At 34.3% G+C, this 25,317-nt stretch overlaps 1 protein-coding gene and 1 long non-coding RNA gene across 6 annotated transcripts in view; one reads left to right on the forward strand and one right to left on the reverse strand.

Moving 5' to 3' along the window:
- LOC141380661 (uncharacterized) overlaps nucleotides 1-16,275 on the forward strand; it is a 155,060-nt gene extending 138,785 nt beyond the window's left edge. Inside the window, exon 3 of one of the 2 annotated variants that reach the window (XR_015524874.1) lies at nucleotides 15,050-16,275. This is a non-coding gene — a long non-coding RNA (uncharacterized LOC141380661). Of the gene's footprint in view, nucleotides 1-11,886; nucleotides 12,091-15,049 lie in introns of those variants that run through there. The other variant, XR_015524873.1, reaches the window with a different exon arrangement.
- Nucleotides 7,059-25,317, reverse strand: part of mtrr (5-methyltetrahydrofolate-homocysteine methyltransferase reductase) — a 50,716-nt gene continuing 32,457 nt past the window's right edge. For 3 of the 4 annotated variants that reach the window (XM_087308748.1, XM_087308747.1, XM_087308746.1), the window contains exons 13-15: nucleotides 22,576-22,668; nucleotides 11,881-12,066; nucleotides 7,648-8,048 (exon numbers count right to left, since the gene is read on the reverse strand). In XM_087308748.1, coding sequence (XP_087164874.1) covers nucleotides 7,904-8,048; nucleotides 11,881-12,066; nucleotides 22,576-22,668 — 424 coding nt within the window. In that variant the 3' untranslated portion in view covers nucleotides 7,648-7,903. 4 annotated transcript variants of the gene reach the window in all.

The raw sequence follows: 25,317 nt of genomic DNA on the forward strand, positions 1-25,317 counted from the left end.
ATGGACATACTGCCCTGAAAGCTGCGGTGGGCTGAAGCAAAGGTTCCTCTAATGATAATCATTACCTCTAGCACACATCTTTCTGCTTCATTTAAGCTATTCTTAACAGGAAGATCTATCATAACCACCAGCACTCTCCGAGTTTGAGGCCTTCGTGATTTATTCAGATTACCATTTCACTTCTATAGACATAAAGGCACCTTGAACCTTTTTAATTAAGAGCGCCTAATTTAGAAGTAAACCCATCATTAATGCAGCACATTCATTATGGGATTCATTTGTGCCTTCGCAGCGCTGTCCTGAGAGTTATTCCCCAGTACACATGCAAATAATACTCGTAAACAAGCAGAGAGGCTCGTGGGAGAGAAAAGAAGAAAATTAAAATAAGACAAAAATCTGATGATTTAATCCCCTTGCCTTTTTGGATTTGTCTGTTTTTTAAATGGGTCAGCTAAATCAAACTTCACAGAGATTTTACTTTTACTGTGTTTGAAGGGAAATACCCATATATGCTGTTTGCAAAAGGGTTTGTCTTAATCAGTTCTCTATAGTAAAAGAAATAGGACACAAAAACATATAAAAAATTGTGTTTATCTTTGTTGCTGTCTTTGGCCCCATTTACACTAATACATTTAAGTTTTAAAACAGCGTTTTAAAATGAAAACGATCCGCGTTCACACTGGAATTTTGCGTTTCTGAACAACTCTCCATCCACACTATACCACTGAAAACGCACATCATGTGACCACACACACACACACAATGTCATGCACTGCAGTGATGAGAGCTGTGCAGGTCACACTGTTTATCAAGGATCTACCGCTGAGTCTAATCTCACTATATTTGTTAAACATGATATTTAATTTATCTTGTTGTCCATATCTAACAACATATTCCCTGATTTTGGTCTTTTGAATCTTATACTCGTCTTCAGGTAACATGTTTTGGCTGAGCGCAAAGATAAGTTATTAATTTATGTTACCACGAACACTAATGCCACACATTGACTGATTGCTTGCATTTATTTCCTATATTGTATAAACTTATTATACATTATACTGTTATAATGGCCATTATTGATTATTGAAACTGATATGCAGTGAAAGAGAGGGTATGTTTCATATTTTTTATGAAAATGAAAGGAGGCATAACATTGATTTTGCTATCCAAGTACATAAAACTACCACATACATCACACGCATTCCATTTATCGCAACTTTTGTGTCTGGTATTTAAATAGTCAGCTGTTCAGCTGTTTCTACCGGCAGGTCGGAGAGGGACTGTCAGACGGCAAGTTTTTTTTTTTTTAAATCCCACAACTGCGGTGATGAGGTAATAATTTCGCAAAACTGAGCAGTTCTAACTACTGATATAGCTTAATATTTGTTTTCACAGTATAAAATGTATGTAGTTTTGGTGAAATTAAATAACTATTCAATAAAATTTGCATCATATAAATGTACATACATGCGATTTATTCAGAAAAACATCAATTATATATGATATAGCCAGTCACATCTGATTCTGTAATAGTTAAACCACAGAGTTCATTTGTCTAGCTTTTCATTTTATAGCTATATTCTAGCATGCTATGTCAGTTAGCTTTAGATTATAAATCTATTTTATTCCTATGAACATACCTAAGATGGCTGGAAGTGAACATATAGACCATCTATTGTCCATTCCTGGAATGTTCTACTACTTTAGTGAGGCATATATGGAATTTCTGCCTAAGAGTGCCCAGTATGAATGAAACTGTATTAAAGTGTGACAATGCCCGCATAATCCTATTTTGGAAAAAAATTATAATAATCTCCCTCTATAGAAATTTAAAGTAAACATATTTCTAGAGTATAGATCTTTATTTTTTATTTTTTGTACTATTTTTGATAAAATTTTTATTATATTAAAAATAGTAGTATCAAAATAGTATCAATATTTTGCAAGGTTTTGAATTTAAAAATGTCCCTATCTTGACAAAACTACACCTCAGTTAATCACTCTGTCCAATGAACATGTTTGTAGCTTTGTATCACATTGGCAAACAACTTACACTATAAAATAAATCATATCATCAGATTTGAAGACATGCAGAAAAATTACATTTTCAAAAAACAGACACTGCGAATCAGGAGGATAGGAGGCTCAAGAGGTATAATATGACTAGTGACAGACTGGTAAATAAGAAGCGAGTTATTTTTTATTTTATTTTTTTTATGTCGGGGGAGGGTGGTGACTTCTTTAGGGCTAATCCCCTTATCCCTTTCGACCCTAGCAACACCCTTAGTCTGAAAGCAAAACAAATTTCTAAATACATTGCTACTTAAAGTTTTCAAGCGATGACAATCAGACTCCAGAAAGATTTAAGAATTCAAAACAATGTTAGAAACATGCTAAAATGTTTTAATATGTTGGAAACTAGTTCATGCTAATAATGTCTTAAACATGCAGGCACACCAATTCATCGTATTATTATGATACATGGTAATAATAAATTAAAGCTAATTCACTTTAGCAACATGTATAGCAGGGCTGCTCAACTCCTTCCTGCAGATCTACCTTCCTACAGAGTCCAGCTCCAAACCTTATCAAACATACCTGAACTAATTAATTAGGACCTGAACAGCACTTGATAATTACAGACAGGTGTGTTTGATATGGGTTGGAGCTAAAATTTGTAGGAAGGTAGATCTCCAGGAACAGGGTTGAGTACTATAGCAATGCTTTTACCATGTTAAAAAGCATGTTAACATTGTTATAACATCATAAAGTATAAATTTATTCTGCCAATACTCTTTTAACTTGTTAAATTTATGCTATCAATATGTTAATTTTTCCTAGCAATGTGCTAACCATGCTAAAAACATAATATACTTAGAAAGTGTTACAACTTTAACCTAGACATCCAGTTATTCATCTTCCTTTGCAATAGCAAGCAACTAGCCTAGTACATGCTAACACCATGTTAAATCAGACAAAAATGCAGTGTGTTAAAATACCATATGCTAGAAACTAACACTTTTTTTAAAAACATGCTAGTAACATGGTAATGAATCAAGCTAACAAAACGTCCTAAATGTTAATCAACATACTAGCATTGTGTTAAATCTCTAAAATGTTGTTGGGGTCTCCAACAACATGCTGATATGCGTGCAAGGTCAAAAAACACTTTTATTGTCTTATAATATGCATTTATTTTTACCTAATTATCCCAGTGACTCCCATATGAATCATTCAATGATTCATTTGTTCCCAAACCCCTTCCTAGCACGAAGCTAATCTGTGCTGAATGGACCGATGACCTAGTCCATTGCGACTGGTCGACTGCGTTCAGCACAAGACAGAGAGAAATGCCCACCATGGCTACAGTATGAAGTAGCAGAAAGTATGAGAGAGCCCAATGCAGGAATGCAATAAAGCAATGCAGTTAAAGACCAGCATACTGCTCTACTCTTAAACCTTACCCCAAGTGATAACAACAACACACACTCAGTATTAATCCACACAGTGGCAAAAGTTGAACTATTTTGAAAATTGACCATGCTGGGCGTGTGAGGAACAGCTGATGGTGGCCATAGCAAATGCTAACAGCAGAGGATCACTAGCTCAGAAACGCACTGGGTAAAGGAAGAAGCACACGTCACGTTTTTAACATGGTTTTGGAGGCGATATGTGAATAGCCTCATACTGATTTAACCCAAGAGATACATTACAAGCACGCAGGGTGATTACAGCTTATAACAGACAATTAAACACATATTTTGCAAACTACACAAAATGAGGCAACAATTTTAATCACACATTACATGTTATTATCCAGATGAAGAAGAAACTGATCCATTTAAACTGTAAAAGTTACTTACAAGGTCCCTTTCAAAGTCTAACAAAGTCCCGTACAAAATAGTCTCTGCTGATTCTTCAATAGCAAATGGCCAGCAAATCCCACGTTGCAGCGTAGGTTATTGTATCAATTGTCAGAAAAATGACCGGAACAAACACAGCAAGGTTGGCTACTGTGGTATTGTTGTGAATATGAACTTTAACCCTTTATTCTCAGCAGCCGAATCTCCATCTGTCAGGGATCGTCATCTTCGCGTCATGATCAGTCTCGTGATCCCCCACGCCTCCGCTAGTGTTTGAAGTGAAAGCGCGTTATACAGGAACTACATATTTGATAATTTACTGTTTCAACATTGATGCAATCAAACAAAAGTTCCGACAACATGAATAAATTGTTTGAAAGCCAGCATTTTTTACAGCATACTTAAACATAATCTGCTAAATAATTTTTTTTTCTAATTTAGTTTGTTTGTATCTCTTTCTTTCTACCTTATTTTAGGTTTAAGCTTACATTGCTTTTTTAAACATTCCGGTTTAAGCTAGTGAGGTTGGTTTTCGCTGGTATCTTACTTTACACAGGCTATAGGAAACAAGCTAAAGCCTTCTACTTCTCGCTAAAACTAAAACTTTAAATCTATATTGAAATTGAAATCTAAATCTTTTGTGAATCATTTTATTGGGTTTGTCTTGAATATTCATTTTAAAACATTCCTTTATTATTTTAGTCTTACATTAAACTCTGGAATAAATATGCACATATTATGTATCATTTTTTCGAGTCTGACTCAAAAGTGGGGTGTCAGTTGAGGGATTAAGCATTTAATCAGCACACCAGCATGAAGGATCATCTCACACTGTAATATCCGCTGAATATATAGCTTTAAACAATATTTTTAAAAGAATTAATATAGCGTTATGTTTTCAAATGAATAATCCAGTCATGTTAGAAGAGCAGCTTTTTTTTTCTTTTATTTCACTTTTGCTTTTTCTTTTAAACAAGATTACCATGGTTTTGTTTGCCATCATACCATCACTCACTGCGTCTACTCAAAGGCAATCTGATTGTCCCCATAAAATTTCAAGTACTTGTTTTAAAATTTAAGCACCGCACTTATAAATTCATGACCGTCCCAAATCACAGCGCCATCATTACTCACTGCTGTTCAGAAAGAAAGCATGGAAGCCCTTTTCCCTCTCTGAGACAACATTTGTAATCAGTATAGGATCCCTAAATTCACAACTAATGTGAGATCCTAACGGGCCTGTGTTCATAACTTTATAACCTCACGAGGTGGAGGATTCTGCAATTATTCTTCCATGATTATGCTTTCTCATTAGCCCGCTGACCCTCTGGAGTGTTGACGTGAATCATTGCCTTCAAGAGTCCTCGTGCACAATCAGTGTTTACCAGACAGAAATCTCTCAAGTCTGTTCTTTAAGCAATAACACTTGAGACAAAAGTGGTCTAAAATGCATGTAAAGAAAGGTCAAAAGGATGATGATTAATGTCACCAAGCAAAGGGGGATTCAGAAAGAGAACTGAAATGTCACAAAACCTTTGTTTAAGCAAAATGTGATTTCAAAAACACTTGCACTTGGAGAAGACAGTCTGCGGTCAGCTGGTCATTTCTGGTCAAAATAAAACCATATAATAGTTACCACTAGTTATAGGGCAATGATCAGATTTACTTACATTTTGCACCAATTCAAACTAATGTTAGGATTTTTTTAAACATCATTCTGTTCTAAAACACTAGGCATTTATCAGTGGTCATATTCAAAATGTAGAACATCTCAGATATTTTAGTAATACATTTTTAAGTAAATTAGTTAGCAAAACTTCTATAGAAACACTTTTTGGCCTTATTTTAGTGACTTTTTTTTACTAAACATGTATTTTAAAAAAAATACATCGCCACATTCATTCCACTCACTTATTATTGTCATAGAGTTTGTGCTAAAGGGGTGGTCCACTGCGATATCATATTTTACATTTTGGTTGATGTGTAATGTAGCTGTGTGAACATAAACAACATCTCTGAATGTAATATGCTCAAAGTTCAATGCAAAGGGAGACATTAGCTTTAAAAAGTTAGCTTTGCAAAGCCTACAGTGAATGATGTTTGAGGACTACAAAAAAAATACATCCAGGTTAATGAGATCCTAAACCCTTCAGGTTACATGTACACGCATAAACCCTGTGCAAAGAAGGGGGCGTGGCCAGATGCGCTGTAATGTTATAGCAGAGAAAGCTAAAATGTCGTTCAAACATTGCTATTTTCACAGACCTTGTTTCAGTATTTGGGCTTTTAAAGGACATGAAACAAAGAAAGAAGTGCTTACAAATTAATTTTAATTATGTTCCAGAGAATTATAAAAAAGCTATAGCTCTAGCATTTGACAAAGGACAGCTTCCAAAATCTTTCCCAACTCAATGCTGGATTCGGCTAGAAACTCATTAAAGAAGGAGCAGTTTAACCATAATAGAATAATCTGTGAATTGTGAGCCACAACCTGTGAATATTTTTATTTGTTAAAAATCACAGAATCACAGCACATTATGTTAGCTGACCATTCACAGCCTGTTGAAGGTGGGCTTTCAGGGGAACTATGAAATATAAAAGTCATTTTCATGTTAGCTGAGTAGAAGTTTTTATAATTAAAGTAAGATATATGAAAAAATATCATGATTTGTTTTTACAAATGAAGCATGAGCACACATTGCTTTGCACCAACACAACGAAGCTTTAAAAATAGTCTTTAGACCACCCTTTAAAATGTATTCTCAGAATTTATCTATTAATATATTCATAAGAAACTGAAAAAAGCATAAATGTCAGGACAAATGAAAACTTCTCCAAGACCCTGAACCCCCCACACAAACTCAATTTATGCAAATGCTGAATCTGAGTTGCATATAATGCGTGTTTGAAAATGTGACATGCACTAAAAACCTTTTCCCAATTTGTAATACATTTTTTTGCCAAAATAAAAGCTTCAGTTTAACATTTGAAAGTAAAGAAATCAAAGAAATCATAAAGTCTTGCTTTGTAATTGTAACGCTATTACATAATGTTATTGCTACATAAATTGATCATTATAAACTACAGTTGTTAATGCTATTACTTTGATGACATTTTTATCATTTGTTTATTAATACTAATAATAATATTAATAAATACTAATTATAATTACAACAGAAATACAATTTTGTGTGTCTTCCAAATTTGTTCAGCTATTTTTGTAATGTTACAAATTTTACTAAAAATAACTAAAAAACACTGATTCCATTTTTTTTATGGTCAGTCAATTTTCACAAGCAGGTGTGTCTATGTTTTAGGAGCTTGTTATTATTGAATAATATTGACACTTTTTTGGTTTGCATTTTTTTTTGTCAAGTTAATTAAAGTTTTGGGGGTGTCAAAAAGTATTAAAAGAGTGGTTTTTAGAAAGGTTTGACAATATATTGGCAGTGAAATAAAAGACTTGCTATGTATCTTCATATTGATATAATTTCTGCTTATACCCAGGATCAATTTCAAACCAAAAAGGCAAAAATGTTTCTGGGAAGAAAATGAAAAAGTATCCTCTGTTATATAAAAAAACAATAGTCAGAGCTGGAGAACCCAGAAATGCTGCAGATGATCCTCGATTTGGCAGCTTTTGACAGTTTTCTCATCCAGTCTGTCATGTTTTGGTTTCTCGTGTCTAGCATCCTCCTGGCTGCGGAGTCTGATGCATTATGCATATTTTACCTCAGCTGCATCTAAACTCTACAGAAACGATCTTCAAAGAATGAAACAGTCATGCAGTGCTCCTCTTTAATAATTGCATAAAAGGCACAGTTAAAACACTTCCACCAAACATATCTAATCCGACCATATCGAGCCTCAGATAATTCTCTAAATACTTGAAAAGAAGAGAAAAAATATTGAAAAGCAGGTTGTTAATGAGCTTGACTATCACTAAATGGCACCTGTGTCACAGATGTGAGCAAAAAAGTAGCTTGCACATCTGTCTGTGAATGTGATACCGTTTGTTCGTGTAATTTATGTGTGCTTTCTCAACTCCAGATGTCCTGTAGATACCGCTTGTCCTCGCGAAGTCCTGCCACTATCTTCATTGCATCCAGTTTATCAAGCTGAAGTTCGTTTCCAATGATCTCCAGTAAAGTGTCATTCACGTCCTTTGCCATGTTCTTAGCATCCCTGTAAAATCATAAGATACGGTTTAATTTCAGGTGAACAAAATGTGGCAGAGCAACCGAACAAAAACCCCTTTCACACAGTAATACCAGTACATCTCAGTAAAATGACAATCAAAAACTTTACTGGTATTTTTCTTTTTAAATCTATTGTTTACACAGGCAAGGACATTCCATAATGTTTCTGGAAAGCACCACTCACACATCCTTCAAAATAATGGTAAATTCTGACATTCTAACCCCCCCAAAAAAAGTTTAAATGGCTGTGTTTGTATTTGTTAACATGTAACTGTTTTTTGTGGGGTTTCTTGTATGTTGAAGGTTTAATATTTATTTGAAACATCCACATTCCTGCAGCAGCTTTTGTCCCAGAGATGTACCAAAATACTAAACTATAATAGAAGAAAATAGTTTTCCCAAGCATCCGAAGGCCGAAGCGCTACTGGTAGCTAAAAAAACAGTTATGTTTAGACACTTGACTACACAAAGATTTGCAATTAATTCAGTGGAACTATGGAAAGGTATTGTGAACAACTCTAATGAAGAGGTGTGGACACTTTCGCGTGTCGAGAGGTATGTGCTGCATGTTGTGAGACACTCTGAGCAATGGTGTTGTACGAAAATCTGACTCTGTAGTTGACAAACTGCACTTCCCCTTCAGGTGCACCTCACACAGCGGTTTATCACAAGCACAGTTGGCAATAAAGAAACACTGACTACGTTTACATGGACATCAGTAATCATTATTGGCCTTAATCTTAATAATTTAATATGATTATGGTGTTTAAAGAGTTGCTTTTTGTATTTTTCTTTTATGATCCCATTTTACGTTATAGCCAGAGACTAAAATATATGGACGTAGTATCCGTGACGTCACCTATAGGTGTCTAAACAATGCAAAAGAAGCTACAAGTAGGCACGGCCAACCGTCACCATTTTGTTCGTGCATCATCGCACAGATTGCGAGATACCAAACAAGGGTAAAGAGACAAAGCTACACATGCATGCTGGCATTTTGCTAAGACAGACTTTTCTTTGGGAGAACGCTTAATACTGAATTACCTGCGACTCGTTTGTGTTCTGACCACATGTGCTTATTTGTACACTATATCAATAACATGTTTAGTCCTTTAAAAACACTGTTGTAATATATTGAGCCACTAAACATTGTTCTTACGATGTTTTTCTACAGGAGGAAAACGTGAATTGCTTCCAAACACTTCAAATATGGTCTGTTAGTAAATGCAAGGCTAACTATGAAATCCAAGCAGAACACTGTATGACAACGCTTCAGATGACTGTTTTATATCTATATATATAGAAGCTGTTTTATAGCCTGCAGCTAATCAATCTGTCAGATTCTGGAGTGCATTACAGTTCTAAAGAAAATTTTAAATGATAAATGATCTTAAGTTAAACAAATACATTTATAGAGATGGTATAGAAGTATATAATTTCACTCACCTGGTAAATGGAGGCAACTTGAAAGGTTTGGGAGCACAATTAAGTCTACATAGCATGCTATGGTATCTGATAATTGTAGGAAATAATTCCAAAAGGCAATTGACTATGTAAAGAAACACTAAACCAAACAAAAATACAATTTACAGTATATGCCAAGTTCATCGGCTAATCGGCCGAAATCAGGTGGTCAGACAGCAGGTCTTAGCTGTCACTCAAGTGGCCACACACTTAATTATTCAAAAACAAAAAGGATGAGTTATAATCTCCCCTCACAGTTTTTATGAAGGGTAAAATTAGCTATATGAACCAAAACATCTTTCGTACCAGGCTGTAAACATATTTATTTGCTGTAAAAATGGCCAATTTACCACTGCAGTCAGAAATCATCTGGATTTACTGAAGCCAGCCCCCAAAGGTGAGTCGATGAATTGCAGTTTTAGTTACTCTTGCATTAACTTCCCGAGGGAGAGCAGAAGGTTGCTGCTTGGTTATAGCACATAATTAGACTATCATCATTGCGTCACAATCCACATTTCCTCTGGAGTTTCATTATGCGAAAATCCTATACGATGGAAATAGTTTGATTGTGGTGTTTACATGTCTGTATTGCACATCAATAATGCAAGTAAAATCAGCAAACTCCACGTCTTCATTAGATTTCTGTTTAGTTTATGATTTTAGCTGGATTAATCAAAAAATTGCTGTCTATGTGGTATTCTCTTAATCAGATTATTGTCTTAATTGTATTAAAATCGGATTATTGGTGTCCATGTAAACACACTCACTGTCATCAGAATGTTCTGATTGGCTCGAAGTAGACATTTCATGTCAGCTCATTCTGAACTTGTACGTGCTCATTTTACGTTCACACAAAAAAAATGCAGGAATTTACTGTTAATACTACAACTTCTCATTACGAAAAATGAAAAGGGTCTGTTCTCACATTATCTCTTTACAACAATTTACTGGTAATTTTCCAGAAAAAAAGTATATAGTCAACATTCAAAGTGAATCAAAAATGTTTTTCCAAAATTGTTTTAAGAAGAATGGGTGTTATTTAAGAGCGGACTGGCAATCTAGCAGACCGAGTAGTTTTCAAACTTTTTGGGCCAGGCTGATCCTCTTATGATCTGATCAGCCCATGAACTGCTTATTTCTATTTAATTAATTGACGATGCTGTGATCTGTAACGCTCTAAAAGTATGATTTTTTTTTTCCGGACAGATCGGCCCATGTGACATAATCTGCAGCCCATTGTTTTTTTTCTTCATCGACATTAGGCTGACCCAATTAACAAACTCCTATTTTGTGCAGCTTGTATGGAGAACAGAAGCAGCGCGCAGACATTTGCTTTTTCACATGCAGTGGATTGCCGGCTGTCGAACAGATCACTCTAACTCTGTCTATTCCATCTAGTTACCTATCTATCCATCTATATAAATACACTTTGTATTTTTACTTTTCATCTGCAGAAAGTCCCATGGCAACTTTATCCCATGCTGTTTCCTTAACCTGCAACTCTTTATTTTACAAATTATATAGATCCTAAAGTGCTGTATGCTTCTCACACTCTATGAGGTGTGTCATTCGTGTCTTTTCAAGTGTACTATTGCATGTCAGAAGACAATCACCTGTTATATCATATCCTTTTGTTTTTGATTGTCAGGATGAAGGTTTATAGTTATAACAATATTTATACAATATAATTTTGATGATACTTATACATGATCAAACTAGTATGCAACTTAAGCAAAGCTAATTCTGAAATTGTTTTAAATTTGGTTTTGTAGTTTGGGCCCAAATAAACTTGTTGGATTTTTTTAATTGTTTAAGTTAATTTGATTGACTAAATAAAATCTTTAAGCTATGTTTTTGTGTTTCACTGTTGAATTAAATTAAAATTTTGTCTCTGATATTTTGCTTTTATTATTTTATTTTGTTAATCAACATTAACTGTGTGCATCAGCAGGCAGTTTTTGTTGTTTAATATAGGCTCGTTCAAAACATACAAGATAGACATCCAGTGTGGATTATCATTTTATTGTTATAATACTTTTTTTTGTTTGTTTGTAATTAGTCAACTCTCACTGTTTTTCTATATATGGCTTTTGTGCTTTTGCAGATTAGAAGTTGGTAAACATATTCAAGGGCGTGTACAGATGGGTAGCATTTTAACTGTATGTAGTGGGCCGCTCTGGCCCAAAATGCCAGAGCCATTTTTTTTTTTCGTCCCAGTCCAGCTCTGGTGTTATTCAATTAATTTAGGACAACTTTGATGAAAGTTGGTAATTTATTTCAAATGTTGACTACTGTATGCGTAAAAGGGGCTAATGATTGTTAAACAAAGCCTAAAAATGTGTTTTTGTACCCACCCACAGACATAAAGGCAGCCTTTGTCTTCCAGGAGAATTTTGGCAAGATTTTTAGCATGGAGGATCAAGTTATGCTGGACATATGTTGGTCTGTTAACGGTTTCCGCAGCATCGGGTTCATCTCTGGAGAAGCACACAATCAGATGGCTCAGGGTCCCATTATGCACAAATTTCTCCAGCTCCTCTCTGAAAATAAAAAAAAAGATGCTCTTACTACAATGTTTCATTGCTATTTCATCAGTCTGTGGTTGTTTTTTGCGGTGGTTAAACTAAACTTGCGCATTAAAACATACGAATGGTACAAATGGCAAATTAGATTCTCTGAGATTTTGCAGTGAAGTAGCAAACAATTGAGCTCATTAGTGTTGCATTTGAAACTCAGATTTTCGTCTCCCTCATCCATCTGGCAAGGAGTTTATAAAAACCTCAAGGCTATTGGTGTAAATTGCTTCTGTAGCAGCTTTTATTTTCTAGCTCCTCACACAAGTTTGGCTGCTTTTTCAACACAAAAAGAGAGATGGAAGAATGTGGTGTTAACAGACAGGGTCAAGCTCAAGGATTGAGACCCTTTTCTATATTGATTGCTCTGCTTGTCTGTCTCCTAAACTGTCCGCTTGCCAAAAGCCAGACAATATCACGTTTATGATTGTCTAATAGGAATAGCTTATTTTAAACTAGATATTTTGTTTTTATCTACTACACTCAAGTCTCTCAGTTTTGAAAACCAAAGGAGGAATTCTGTACTTGTCACTGTTTTTAATCCAATTACAATAATTGGGGCCTTTAAAGGCATAGTTCACCTAAAACAATTAAACTTTGCTGTTGAACTACTCAACTCAACTCACTTTCAGGTCTATCAAGAATCAATATATAGGTACATTTTTTTCTACATTACAAAACTAAAGAAGATTTTTATAGTTAATACTGGTCCTTGGTTAATTACAAAACCAACACACTGGCTTCTTGCACTTAGAGTCATAAAATTATATTTAGGCGAAACAAAATGAATGCCTATATCTTCCAAAGACACACTGAGGTCTCATGAAGCTAAACTACCAGTCTGTGCAAGAAATTCATTATTTACAACATGATTGCCTTTAATATCAACAACCTTGTCAAATGAGCACAACTAGGCCTGTCACAATAATCAATATATCGACTTATCGCGCAATACATGGACATGACCTCGATCATTTTTGGTGATGCAATATATATCACCCATACACAAAAACCAATTTAAGCAACATTTTAGTTTATTGCACAACCTCTCTATCTCTATTGGAGGTGTATATCTCCATCTCTAGTGGAGGAGTACGGGTAAAAAAACATTAGTATTTACTATAAATTATTATAGTATATTTTCATGTGAGTGCTTGACAACTGAAAACAGATCTGGTATCAGATATTGCAGCCTCTCTTACTTTTTACCTTACACTTTTTTGTTAACATTAATTATTATTTATTTGTTTAGGAGGATATACATTTCATATTCTGAATATAATGCCTAATTGTTAAATTGTTGAAATGACTATAATTAAACAAAATATTCTTAAAAATAAAATATTGTGTTTATCGCAATTTTAGTTTGATATATCATTTCAACAAAAAATAGATACCGCGACAGGCCTAAGCACAATACTTTATTCACAATAAAAAGGGAGGATGTGTGTACTTTGTAGTAAAATTGCATATGTGCTTTTTTCCAGATACTCCAACCTATATTTAATAAAGTAAAATTAGATTTGTATATGCACTTTTAATTGGAAAGCTTGCCTTTTCTTATATTTTCATAGTTATGCAACATATTTCGTATAATATTCAGCAGATTTATGTTGATAAAGGTTTCAGGACTGAAGCCGCTGATTAGTTGATAAAAAATGCTCAGCTTATAACACACATCAATCATGTCACTTTAAAAGTCCTCAACATATCATCAGGAGCCTTGGTTATTCATTTTTGTCTGTATATGTTTGGGTGAGGGCTCTCAATATGACAATTAAATTGCATTTATGAATGACTAACTAGACATTTCTGAAGAAAAAAACAAAGTAAATTAACAGCAAATGTTCATTTTTGGGCCAACTATCAACTAAAGCTTCAAAAAAAGAACTTAAAAGTATTAAAGTGTACCTGTGGACAAATAAATCTTCTTAAGTCGTAACTGCTGTGAGCAGATTATTGAGTTGTTTGTGCAGTGGATCAGTATGCTTTATAAAATAAATTGTTATTCAGCCTAAGGGTGATGCTCTAAAGTTGACTGATAAGTTTAAGGGCACACAACACACACAAAATATTATCTTAGAATTGCTTGAATGTAGTATTTTCTGTGAATGTTGTTTTTAAAGGAATGTGTGTGTGAAAGGAAAGCCATAAACAGAATAATATATAGTTATTTAGATGAGCATGTTTTAATATATACATATATTCCTATACATACAAACTAAAGTGAATATGAGAGTCTTTGATAAGTGGGTGAGTTTTAAACCTGATCCACTGGCAGCTCCATGCAGTTAAATTTTTCACCACATTGTAAAAATGTGATTGCTCGTGGGCTAGGATGTATGATGCAAGTATGATGATACAACTTGTTGAAGCCATTAATTAAATCTGAATAAATTCTGCTCAATATTCAAATAAAAATAATCCAGAAAAATGTAGAAAATATTTTAGTTGGACAATACCCCACCTGCCCTTAAAGAAGATTTGTGGCTCTCAGATGGTGAATATATGACAACATTGATGTAGCTTGCACAAAAATGAAAAACAATTGCTTAATGCAACTATTCAGGCATCTACTGTATTATTATGAGGACGCAAAATCTAATATAACAAACTGTGGATGAAGTATGTCTGCACACAACATCAAAAAACAGACATACTCTTACAGAACTAATTGTAGTTCTTTCTTTAAATAAATGACTATTTTACTATTGTCATAAGGATTAACATTTATCTTCACTAATGCCGTAAACTATGTAGAGTCCTATTATTTGCACATTGTTATATTTCAGTCTATAGTTAACAACAAAGTGTAATACATTCAATTCAGATACAAACAAATAAAATGAGTGTAAAACTTTTTTCTCTAAAATCTAAATTTGATAATAGAACTCTTATTTATTACAAATTCTTATTATAATGTGGCTTTTATGACCTTTCTTTTACACAGAACGCTGGTCATCCGCAGCCAGAGGGGTTGGGGAGAGCAAGATCAACCTCCTCATCCTCCTTCTCCCAGTGGCCAGGCCCTCCAACCACCACCACAAAGTAAGTATTTGGTACAATTGTTTATATTTTTCTAATGTAATCTTACCTTATATTACATTACATTTTATATTATATTATTTTATAATCACTGAAAAAGTAATATACTGAAAGATCTTATTAACAGTCAGGTCTATTTATTTTGTTTTTGGGGTCCATCTGAGAGCCACATCCATCTTAACTAGTCCAGGCAAGCTGACTTTCTGGTCGCAAATATTATATGTTTACAAAGAAAACAGACTTTTCTAGAGTCTAATCCGCTGCTCCCTCTCATTATGTAATCCAAATCCGTAAAAACAAAGAGGCTGTGTGGTGGCGAGGGTCTAAGTTGAGTGTTCTTTGTTTCAACAACACTGATTGAGGCTGATTTCACCCCTTTAACACTCATAAGTATCATGTTTGATTAGAATTGATTGCAGATGCCTTGTTTTCCTTAGCAGGCAGCCTGATAGTTAGATTTTTCAGTTTCAAAGAGTGTTGAGGGTTTTCAGGCCAGGTTCAGTCATTTTCTCGTCTCAAAGACCACTGGCACTTTCTACTTTGCTCATTAAAGCATAGCAGACAATGAGGGTTTATACAACACAACTCAAAGCACATTGCATTGATCCACTTAATCAATACAGAGGAAAAAAAGATGATAAATGGGTCACACTTTACAAAGGAATTCAATTAGTTCATTCAATTAGTTAATTGTTATTTACACATGACCAATACTTGTATGACATTTAATCTTATTATTTATTAATGCATTAGTAAAATCAAATGTCTGCTTGTTAACATTAATGTGCTATGAGATATGGACTAAATACAGGATTAGTTGTATTAAGTAACTTTATTGAAGATGAATGAATACTGTAATAAAATGTATTGTATGTTGGTTGTTCATGTTAGAAAAACAAAGTAACATTAAAGCTGCATTTGAAACTGAATTTGAGCAAGTACATAATCTGTCAGTGTCTAAATGTAATGCTAATTTGCAAGTTAAACAATGCTGATGTTAAGGCTAAAGGTCTTTGAGCAGTGAAGTCGGAAATCCTAAGAATGTGTCATGCAAAAAGAAACCTAGTAATATAGGTCAAATGTTTATAATTAGTCCATTGTAGGGAAAATTTATTTTGCTCTCTCTTCATCAAAAAATGAAAAAGAAAGATGGAATTTTGTCCTTTCAAACCACTGCATGGAGAGGAAGGAGAATTGCAGGGAATTATTGAAAATTTAAAAGGTTATTGCAAAAGTTCAGTGCCATTTTGTTACTTTGCTAGCGAATTACCACTGAATAGAACTAGCAGAACGTCAAAGGTGTGGCAGACACACACACACCGTACAGCAGCACGGGAAGGGTGCACGGCAGGCAATGAAACCAGCATACAGCACTTGTTTGCAACCATTCGCCACACTTTAGTCCTTAAATTCAACATTTCATTTCTGGATTTTGGCTTTCGCTTGTACGGTGGCTATGAATTGTCAAAATAAATTAAAACATTTTCTACGGATGCAAAAAATGTAAAGGCAAAAAAAATTTTAGTCAGATCTGATTTTTTTTTTTATTATTATTTTTATGGACAAAGGGTCTTTGAACCCTGGTTCCGAGGATTTTCAGCATGCAAGAATTTTAGATGAAAAGTTTTTTATATTTTTTATATTTTTATATTGGCAACTTCAGAACAAAAGTATAACAATAATTTGAAGAGCTTGGTGCAATAATTACTATTGGTACATACTGTAGTTCAACTTATTGTACAACTTTTGTCCCCTAAAGCTGGTCATGAAAGTCATAGAAGACATGTTGCTTGATCAGATCACATTCTCTAGTGAAAATTCTTATTTGGTTTAAATTGTCAAGCATCTGCACTGGTCCTGTGACTGACAGCCACACATAATCAGCAAATCAAATGTGCCAATGCTCAACCCATTTAAAGTTGGTACTTCTGAAAATAACTACAAGTGCATGTTTCAAACAGAAATGGCAACAACTAGGCAAAAGTTACAGACTGCAGCTTTAACTAATGTAATGTAAAGTGTTGGAACAGAAATGTAATGTAAAGTGCTTCTGATCAATGATTGGGGACAGACACGAATAACAATTCTAAACAGAATCTATTGGTGTCTGTGCCTAATAAAGGCAAGGACTGATAGATCCAAATGGCATGTCAAGACCTTGAGTCTGAATCTTGATTTTATTAGCCCCTATGTCAAGCAGAGGCAAGCGTTGATACAACATTGTGTGCCGCCCCTCAGTCGCTACACACACTCAGTGCTCACCAATCCAGGCACCAGTGTCATTACTCAGGACCTTGCTTTGAGTTATGACTGTGTGCCTATGGGACAGCCAGACCCCAATCATCTTATATAATGCGTCGTATCATATGCCCCATACTCTCAGAGGGAGCACTTTAATTTCATTGCTTTCCCAATCATTACTCTCAAGGACAGTGCAACAAGAGCCTCTGGCTGATAGCAACCAAAAGAAGACGCCAAAAGCCTGCGTAAAGCTGGCAGATCTAGAGAAAAAAGGCTCTCAGGTTATGGAGATAACGTATGATCAGGTTGCAAAGGGGACATGGTGGAGTAATAGTGCTGAGAGTCTGTCTGCACTGCAAAAAGTAATTTCCCAAATCAGTATGTTTGTCTTGTCTTCAGTGCTTAAACCAACTGATTGGTTTGGGATGTAAAATTGCATTAGATAATGAGCAAATTTAGTGAATATTTCGAAATGACGATTATTTTATTAAGTTTAACCAGTGGATTTTGAGCATATATCTAATGAAAGCAATGGTAATGGGATACTAATAATACAAAATAAATGTGTATGGTATGGATATACAGTGCTCGGCTTATACAAGTACACCCCTCACAAATCTATCTTTTAAATTCATATTTTTAATAGGAAGCTATGCAATATTTTTAGGGCTTGACAGGACCCACCAAGATGCTCTTACTAGCAACTTTGGCTGGTTGAAAATAATTTTTTAATTGCCAGTGCTGGCTAGTCATCAAAGATTAGAATTATAATTTATGATCATTTGTCAATATGCTCGATTTCAGAATCGAGAATTCAATTCAATTCAATTCAGCTTTATTTGTATAGCGCTTTTACAATGTAGATTGTGTCAAAGCAGCTTCACATAAATGGTCATAGTAACTGGAACAGTGTGGTTCAGGTTTTAGTGTTTAAGTTCAGTTCAGTTCAGTTTAGCTCAGTTCAGTGTGATTTAATCATTACTGAGAGTTCAAACACTGAAGAGCAAATTCATCGATGCGTAGCTTTACCAATCCTGAACCATGCGAGGCAGTGGCGACAGCGGAGAGGGAAAAAAAAAAAAAAAAAAAAAAAACTTCACCTGATGGGTGAACCTCACCTGAGAAGCAGCACGACTAACTGTTTGCGCTCAAGCAAAAGAAAGCAGGTGAAAGGTGTGAAGCAGCTGTGCCTGAAAACACAACTGGTTGGATTGGTTCTTATTGAAATAGACTGGACAAAAAGCAATGCGTGTGCACCCAAAGTCCTGCTGCTTTCAAGAGCTCCAGATTTATATGCAACAGACACTTTCGCTTTAACCATTCTTTTTAGCAGATTATTAATGGGTTTAAAGTTAACTGTGAACATGCACCTGATCTTTATTTCATTATCACACAAGGCATTTTTCATCTGCTTTCTTGCTTATTTACTTAATTATCATCCTTTGCAATTGCTTTAAAATATTATTAACTCTCCATTTATGTATGGTTGGTGATCTGGCACATTTAGCCTTAATAGTCTGCAATGCATGGTTTTATGACAATCTTTTTTTTAATGTTATTTAAGAACATTTTTGTTGAATAAAAAGTGAATATATTTTAGCAGCTATATTTTGCTTGTTTTGACACATTATTTTTTTTTTTTCATTTGTGGCACGGAAATCATTTTTTGGTCTCGCCAGAAAACAAAAACGGTAAATCCTTAGTGTTGAGCCCTAAAAAGTCACGTGAAATAAAACTATTGTAACATGACACTATGAAACTCACTTGCAAGGTTATTCACAATACACAAAAAAAGCTTCATGAATGAGGAGGCAAGTGGACATTAATAAAATTGAAATTAAGTAATTTTAGCATGGGGCAACATGGTGGTGCAGTAGGAAGTGCTGTCGCCTCACAGCAAGAAGGTCGCTGGTTCGAGCCTCAGCTGGGTCAGTTGGCATTTCTGTGTGGAGTTTGCATGTTCCCCGTGTTCGGAAGGGTTTCCTCCGGGTGCTCCGGTTTCCCCCACAAGTCCAAAGACATGCGGTACAGGTGAATTGGGTAGGCCAAAATGTCTATATTGTATGTGTGTGTTTGTGTGTGTGTGTGTGTGTGTGTGTGTGTGTAAATGAGTCTGTACAGGTTCCCCAGTGATGGGCTGGAAGGGCATCCGCAGCGTAAAACATACTGTATGCTGGATAAGTTGGTGGTTCATTCTGCTGTGGTGACCCCAGATTAATAAAGAGACTAAGCCGAAAAGAAAATGAATTAATGGATGAATTTTAGCATGTCAAATTCAAATGAATGCATTTAAAATATGTTTTCCCATCAACAAAATTGTGGCTAGTAAAAAATGACGACTGTAACGTTGGAAAACTAGCCCCAGTGCCTGGTGATCAAAAAAGTCAAGCTCTAAATATTATATTTGTACATATACATTATATAAGTCAGTACTGAAGCCAAATCTGGAGCTTATCTAACAAAATAACTTACAATAACAGTCCAAAAACTAGTACACCTAAATGTATGTTATAAAAAATTTAAATACAAATTAAAAAAAAAATCAAAAGAAGCAAAAGAATGTAAAAACTTTAGGTGAAACTTTTCAGATTGTAATTTATTTATTTATTTTTATTTTTTGCAATATTTTTCTTGAATTTAATACCTTTCAATTTCTAAAAATATTTGGTGACTGAAAAATTATTTTAATAAATATATCTGTTTAATAAATCTATTTTGTTTAAATGCACCAAAATACATTGCCTATATTCACTGAGAAATGATAAATTGATAAATAATAATTGATAAATTATAATTTTCAAACGGGGTGTACTGAATTATGCTGTGCACTATAATTAATGCTTATAAACAAAAAGTTTATTCTAAAAATTACAGTTTATAATGATGTTATTCAAAATTCAAGATATATATTTTTAACTTACTGTTTATTATAGGTGAACCTCTTCACAAACAGCACAAAAAATGCACAAACAGTTATCTACTAACTCCTCTGTATGGTGCACATAATGGTATTGAATGATATACTGCTACTGGAAAAGTATTGCAATACCCTGTGTTGACAGTTTTTAATGGTATTAGTATCAGTACTTTAAAAATCAGTGCGTAAATAGAGTGGCATTTGCTTTGTGTTGACAGCATGTGTGTGCCATTATCCAAGCAGCACAGAACTGTATAAATACAGACACATTATTCAGAATTGATAAAGAAATTTGCATGAATGAAAAAATAAAGCACAGGACGTGTCTGATTTTAAAATAAGTGAAGCATGACAGACTCATAAATAAACTTGTGTTGACTGACACACACCTCAAGCACTTGAATAGAAATTACCTCTGCCAGTTCAGCTTTCTTTAGCATTTAATGTGTTTGAATGATCAAATACATGCTAAATTATGTCCAAATGCCCATTTTTGTAAATATCCTCATAAACATAGTCAGTAAAATCTTAATGTAAACAGTTGAAAAAGCATTTAGGTGTGTTTATTATTGATTAGATTATTACTTTGGGTCAGCACAGCTTTTAAAATGACCACAGCCTGACCTCATGCCCATCATTCAGTGTCAAATAAACAAGAAGATAAAAAGAGAAAATAAATCACAGATCATTAGTAAATCACTTAATTAACCTTAAAAATCCTGAAAAACTATTAAGCACAATTTATTTTAACTTTTTTTTTCATAGAATAATCTAAATTGTGAAATAAGAGCTAATGCCCTCAAATAGGCTTTAAGTAAAATAAGTGTCATTTGTTTAGTAATGTTTTTCAGTATCCAAGTTTAATGAGCCAGTTGAGGGCAATAAGAGCTCTTATTTTGCTTCAATCTTTTAGCTAACTGAACAAGATTGCAAATATCTATATATAACTGTAGACTAGGCTGTATCAGAGACAGATATTTGCTCACCATAAAGGTGGCAGTGTCATGTGATTTATCAGTTTATTAACACTTTAATAAAATGCAGGGCACTACAGTGCTTCCTACAGGTTTGAAATATACTTGAGGTAGTCGGATTGAAACACCATTTACCCACATCACATAAGTAAAAAACTACATGAGACAAACAAAACATATTAAATTTTTTTATAAATAATTGTATTTATTATGACACTGTTAAACACTGTTTCTTTTCAATGGGTTAAAGAAAAAAAGAAGAAAATAAAAAGAGTATAAAAAATAATTAAAAAGAAATCCACTATTTCTCTTACTTTTATGCTATTCAGGAGCCACGTGCACCCACTGACAAGTAAAATCTGCTTTACTCTCTCTTTCAAGTTCAAACTTGAATGACAAAGCATTAATTATGTATAAAATATGTAATATATTGACATAAAATTAATAAAATATACAGTAAATGAAAAATAAAATGGAAAAAAACATGTGCAGATTATTTAAATAAGGCCAGTCCATCGATTAACCCTTACTGTTGTTGTACATATATTTTGCAGCCAGTTTAGACCAGTCATTTTAATCCTCGCTGAGTATATAGTAAAGTTTTACTGAGTGTTTAGATTCAAGAATGAATTCTTCAATGTTTCTTTCATTGCTGTGAGAAGCGAAGTAGGCTTAAGTAATAAATGTCATGCAAATGCACATAACAAAAGCTTCAGAAAGCAAAAGCAAAAGCTGAATCCTGGTCATTTTACAAGATTTAGAAACCTCAGCTGGATGAATTTAAATTGTAAAAAGGCACATCTCTGTGGGTCTCTGCAAAGCACGTGAGATTACTTGTGGGAGTGTTGACAGGTCTCACAGACACAGAACCATTTGGTAAAGGAGAGAAGATTGTCCACCATTTACCTGATCGCAGATGTTTGGATATATTAGGCGGATACAAAATGCGAAATACTGTAAAAGGATGACAATATTAGAGAAATATGTCATTAAATATACTTAGGCAGCTGTTAATATACCTGGGTGGCCCACCCAAGTCTAGTCTATGTGTGGGAAGCACTGCACTACTATGCTAGCCAAATTTTTTTATAAACCGATTTTAAAGTTACGCCTGAATCGTCTTTTTTAAATACTTTCTGTTGCTTTACATTTTAGTCAAGGTATAGATATTGTGATAGGTCTCATATCAGACCATGATTTTTGGTATCGTGATAACACCGTTCACCAAAATGATCTTTGAAAATACGGATGAGGAGAGTGATTTTTAAAGTGTGTTTGTTTCATTGCATACACACGTACCTGAAAAGGAAGTCTTTGTCTTTGTGACGGCATCCAAAAAACAGCCACATCTCTCCGAAAGTCGCCTCCTGGTTTGCTTCACGCTCTTTTTCTCTGTCAGGTCAAAACAATATTTGGAAAATTAAACAATGTATGTTAAAAAAAAAGAGTTAAAACAGCAAGCACTCCATGGTATCATTTCTAAATCTCTTTTAAAATGATTTGATTTTTCAGGCTGATATCTGACCAATCTGGTTTGTCAAAATGACCTTTACTGTGGTACCAAATCAATACTTAAAGAAATGAATAAAAAAAAAAAAAAGCTATTTCAGCCTTTCTGTAAGTTTGGTAATACAGAGTACAGACCCAAGTTCAGTAGCCAAGGGCTTTCTGACAGACAGGAGACTGCTTTCTAATACTCGCATGCATATTTATGTGTTTATGCCTCACGGTAATGTGTGCAAATGGTCAAACGTACTTCCTACTTAAAATGTCTCTTGGTGAGCTATTAAATGTAAATAGGTGAAGGTAAGCAGGTGGGGGGAAATATGAGGTTTGTGCATTATGCTGTGTATTCAGTCTAATAAACCTGACACAGTTAATTATTTTGAAAACAATTTTATTACTAATACTATAATAGCCCTTATTTCATCAGGAAAAAACCTTTTCCAAGAGCGTCCTGGCGAACACTAACTGTACACCGTTCACATAGAATGTCATTTATCTATCAATACACACATAAAATAACAAATCAGAACATCTAAAGAGCAGTGTTTTATATTTCACATCATTTAAAATCTTTTTAAATGTATGGATTGAAATCCACTGCTTAAACTGCAACTTAGCTTGCAAGCTATTCCAAGCAAAGAAAGCTTTTATAGCGTTTTCTCTTCGTTTTTGTATGCACCAGTGTAGTATTGTAATACATACAATAAAATACAATAAAATGACTGAGACCAAACTGAGGACTAGAACTAAAAACTGTTTTACAAAAGCAAGTTTGCAGATAAGAAGGGAGTAAACCTAGAATAGATTATAAACAAAAATATGTCAATGTTTAAAACTATAAACAGATAAAATAGACCATCCAACCTGAATGTACAACACACAATGATGAGCATGGGTTTTAAGATTTGTTATAAGCTTCAGAAAACCATGATAAACAGTGTCCAAAGAATGCAAGCGCTGAGATAATGCATGCATATATAAATAACCTTTCCATAGTCCAATACTACGGTGGCCAAAAGAACTTAACGTGCTGCAGTTTAAGAAAACACGTGCAATTATAAAAAAAAAAAACACCAGCAAATAAAGTAACTATTTTGTAGTGAAGTTGTAGGTAATCTTTGAAAGGTAAGTTTTTTTTATAAGCCTAAATAATTATAACCTAAAGCCGTACACACACTATGTACAGTTGCCTTACCGGGCCGAAGCACACTTGTCCCCCCTCTCGTCTCCCCCGACAGCCCCTACTCACATCGCATTCGGGCCTGAGCATGCTTACATTATCGAAGATGTGCTGTTCAGTTTAGGAAGCGCTCTCACTAAGCGCAGTGGAGATTTCTTTATATCCTTATATCATTTTAGTTGTTTAATATGCAGTGACGCCCAGTGAAATATTTTGCCGAACAGATCAGCCACTTTTGACGCTCATAAACAATCAAAGTCCTCATGCTGCAGGAATTAGGAGGTTTGCTAAAGATGCAGCTGTCGTGCAGTGTCGTACCTCGCCAAAGCCCAAGTGAACCGCGCTCTCGCACACCTTTTCCAACCGGGCCACGATTCAGAGCACTCACACTTTTCAAATGATCCGGAAAATGGGCCTGGGCACGGTTCGGATAGCATAGTGCGAGTACGCCCTAAATAGCTGGGTCTGTTCAGTTTTAGGGTCCTCTTGAAACATTTTTATTGTGTTCCATGCTATTTAAAAATGTTGTGAGAAATGCAGCGCGTTTTTGGAAATTGTTTGAGTTGTAAGAAAATGCACCTCGGTTTTTAAAAATCTTTAGTGTTGTAGAAGCCCAAAATTATTTTCAATTTTTTTTTTCACCCATTGCTGAATATGTGGGCCAAATTGAGAGTGTGTCAATTAAGTTTCCAAGATACCTGTACTGACAAACAAATGCAATTTGAACCTTGAAAAGCAGTAATAGAACACAGGCTTTGATGCACTGGTTTTGACTTAACATAAATAATAATAGCAAAACAACTGTACTGAAAACAGGAGAAAACAATCTTCTGCTTACAATTCATTTAAATTTGTTCCCTTTTACTGATATTAATTACTTATGTTATTACTTTTACTTTTAATTACTTTTTTAATTATGCTAACTTGGTGCTAAAGAAATATTTAATAGCATGATCAATGATTATTCTTGTTTTATTCTGAAAAATATACATTCTTTTTTATTTAGATCAACAAGATGTTTTTTTAAACATTGTTATATTCATTTTTAGACACAATTCCAATGACTACTTTTCTTACAAAATAGAAGAAATGTCTTGAAATCAGATAATATAACCACAATGCATTGAGCAGCTGATAAGCCTTTCTGGCTTTATTCTACAAACGTGAGAACAACCGGCTGGATATCCTAACTTAATGCACAGGTGGTAGTGCTAAATAAACGCAGGCAGATCTAACATAATCAAAAAACAGTCAGTTTTTCCTATTCACTCAACATTGCTCTGAATATTGGTTAAATGGAGAGACAGATGTATTGATAGACGAAGTATATTTTGAAAAGGGGAAAAAATTGTTGA

This window comes from Danio rerio, chromosome 24 (assembly GCF_052040795.2).
Source record: "Danio rerio strain M-AB ecotype USA chromosome 24, GRCz13ab, whole genome shotgun sequence".
NCBI classification, from domain to species: domain Eukaryota; kingdom Metazoa; phylum Chordata; class Actinopteri; order Cypriniformes; family Danionidae; genus Danio; species Danio rerio.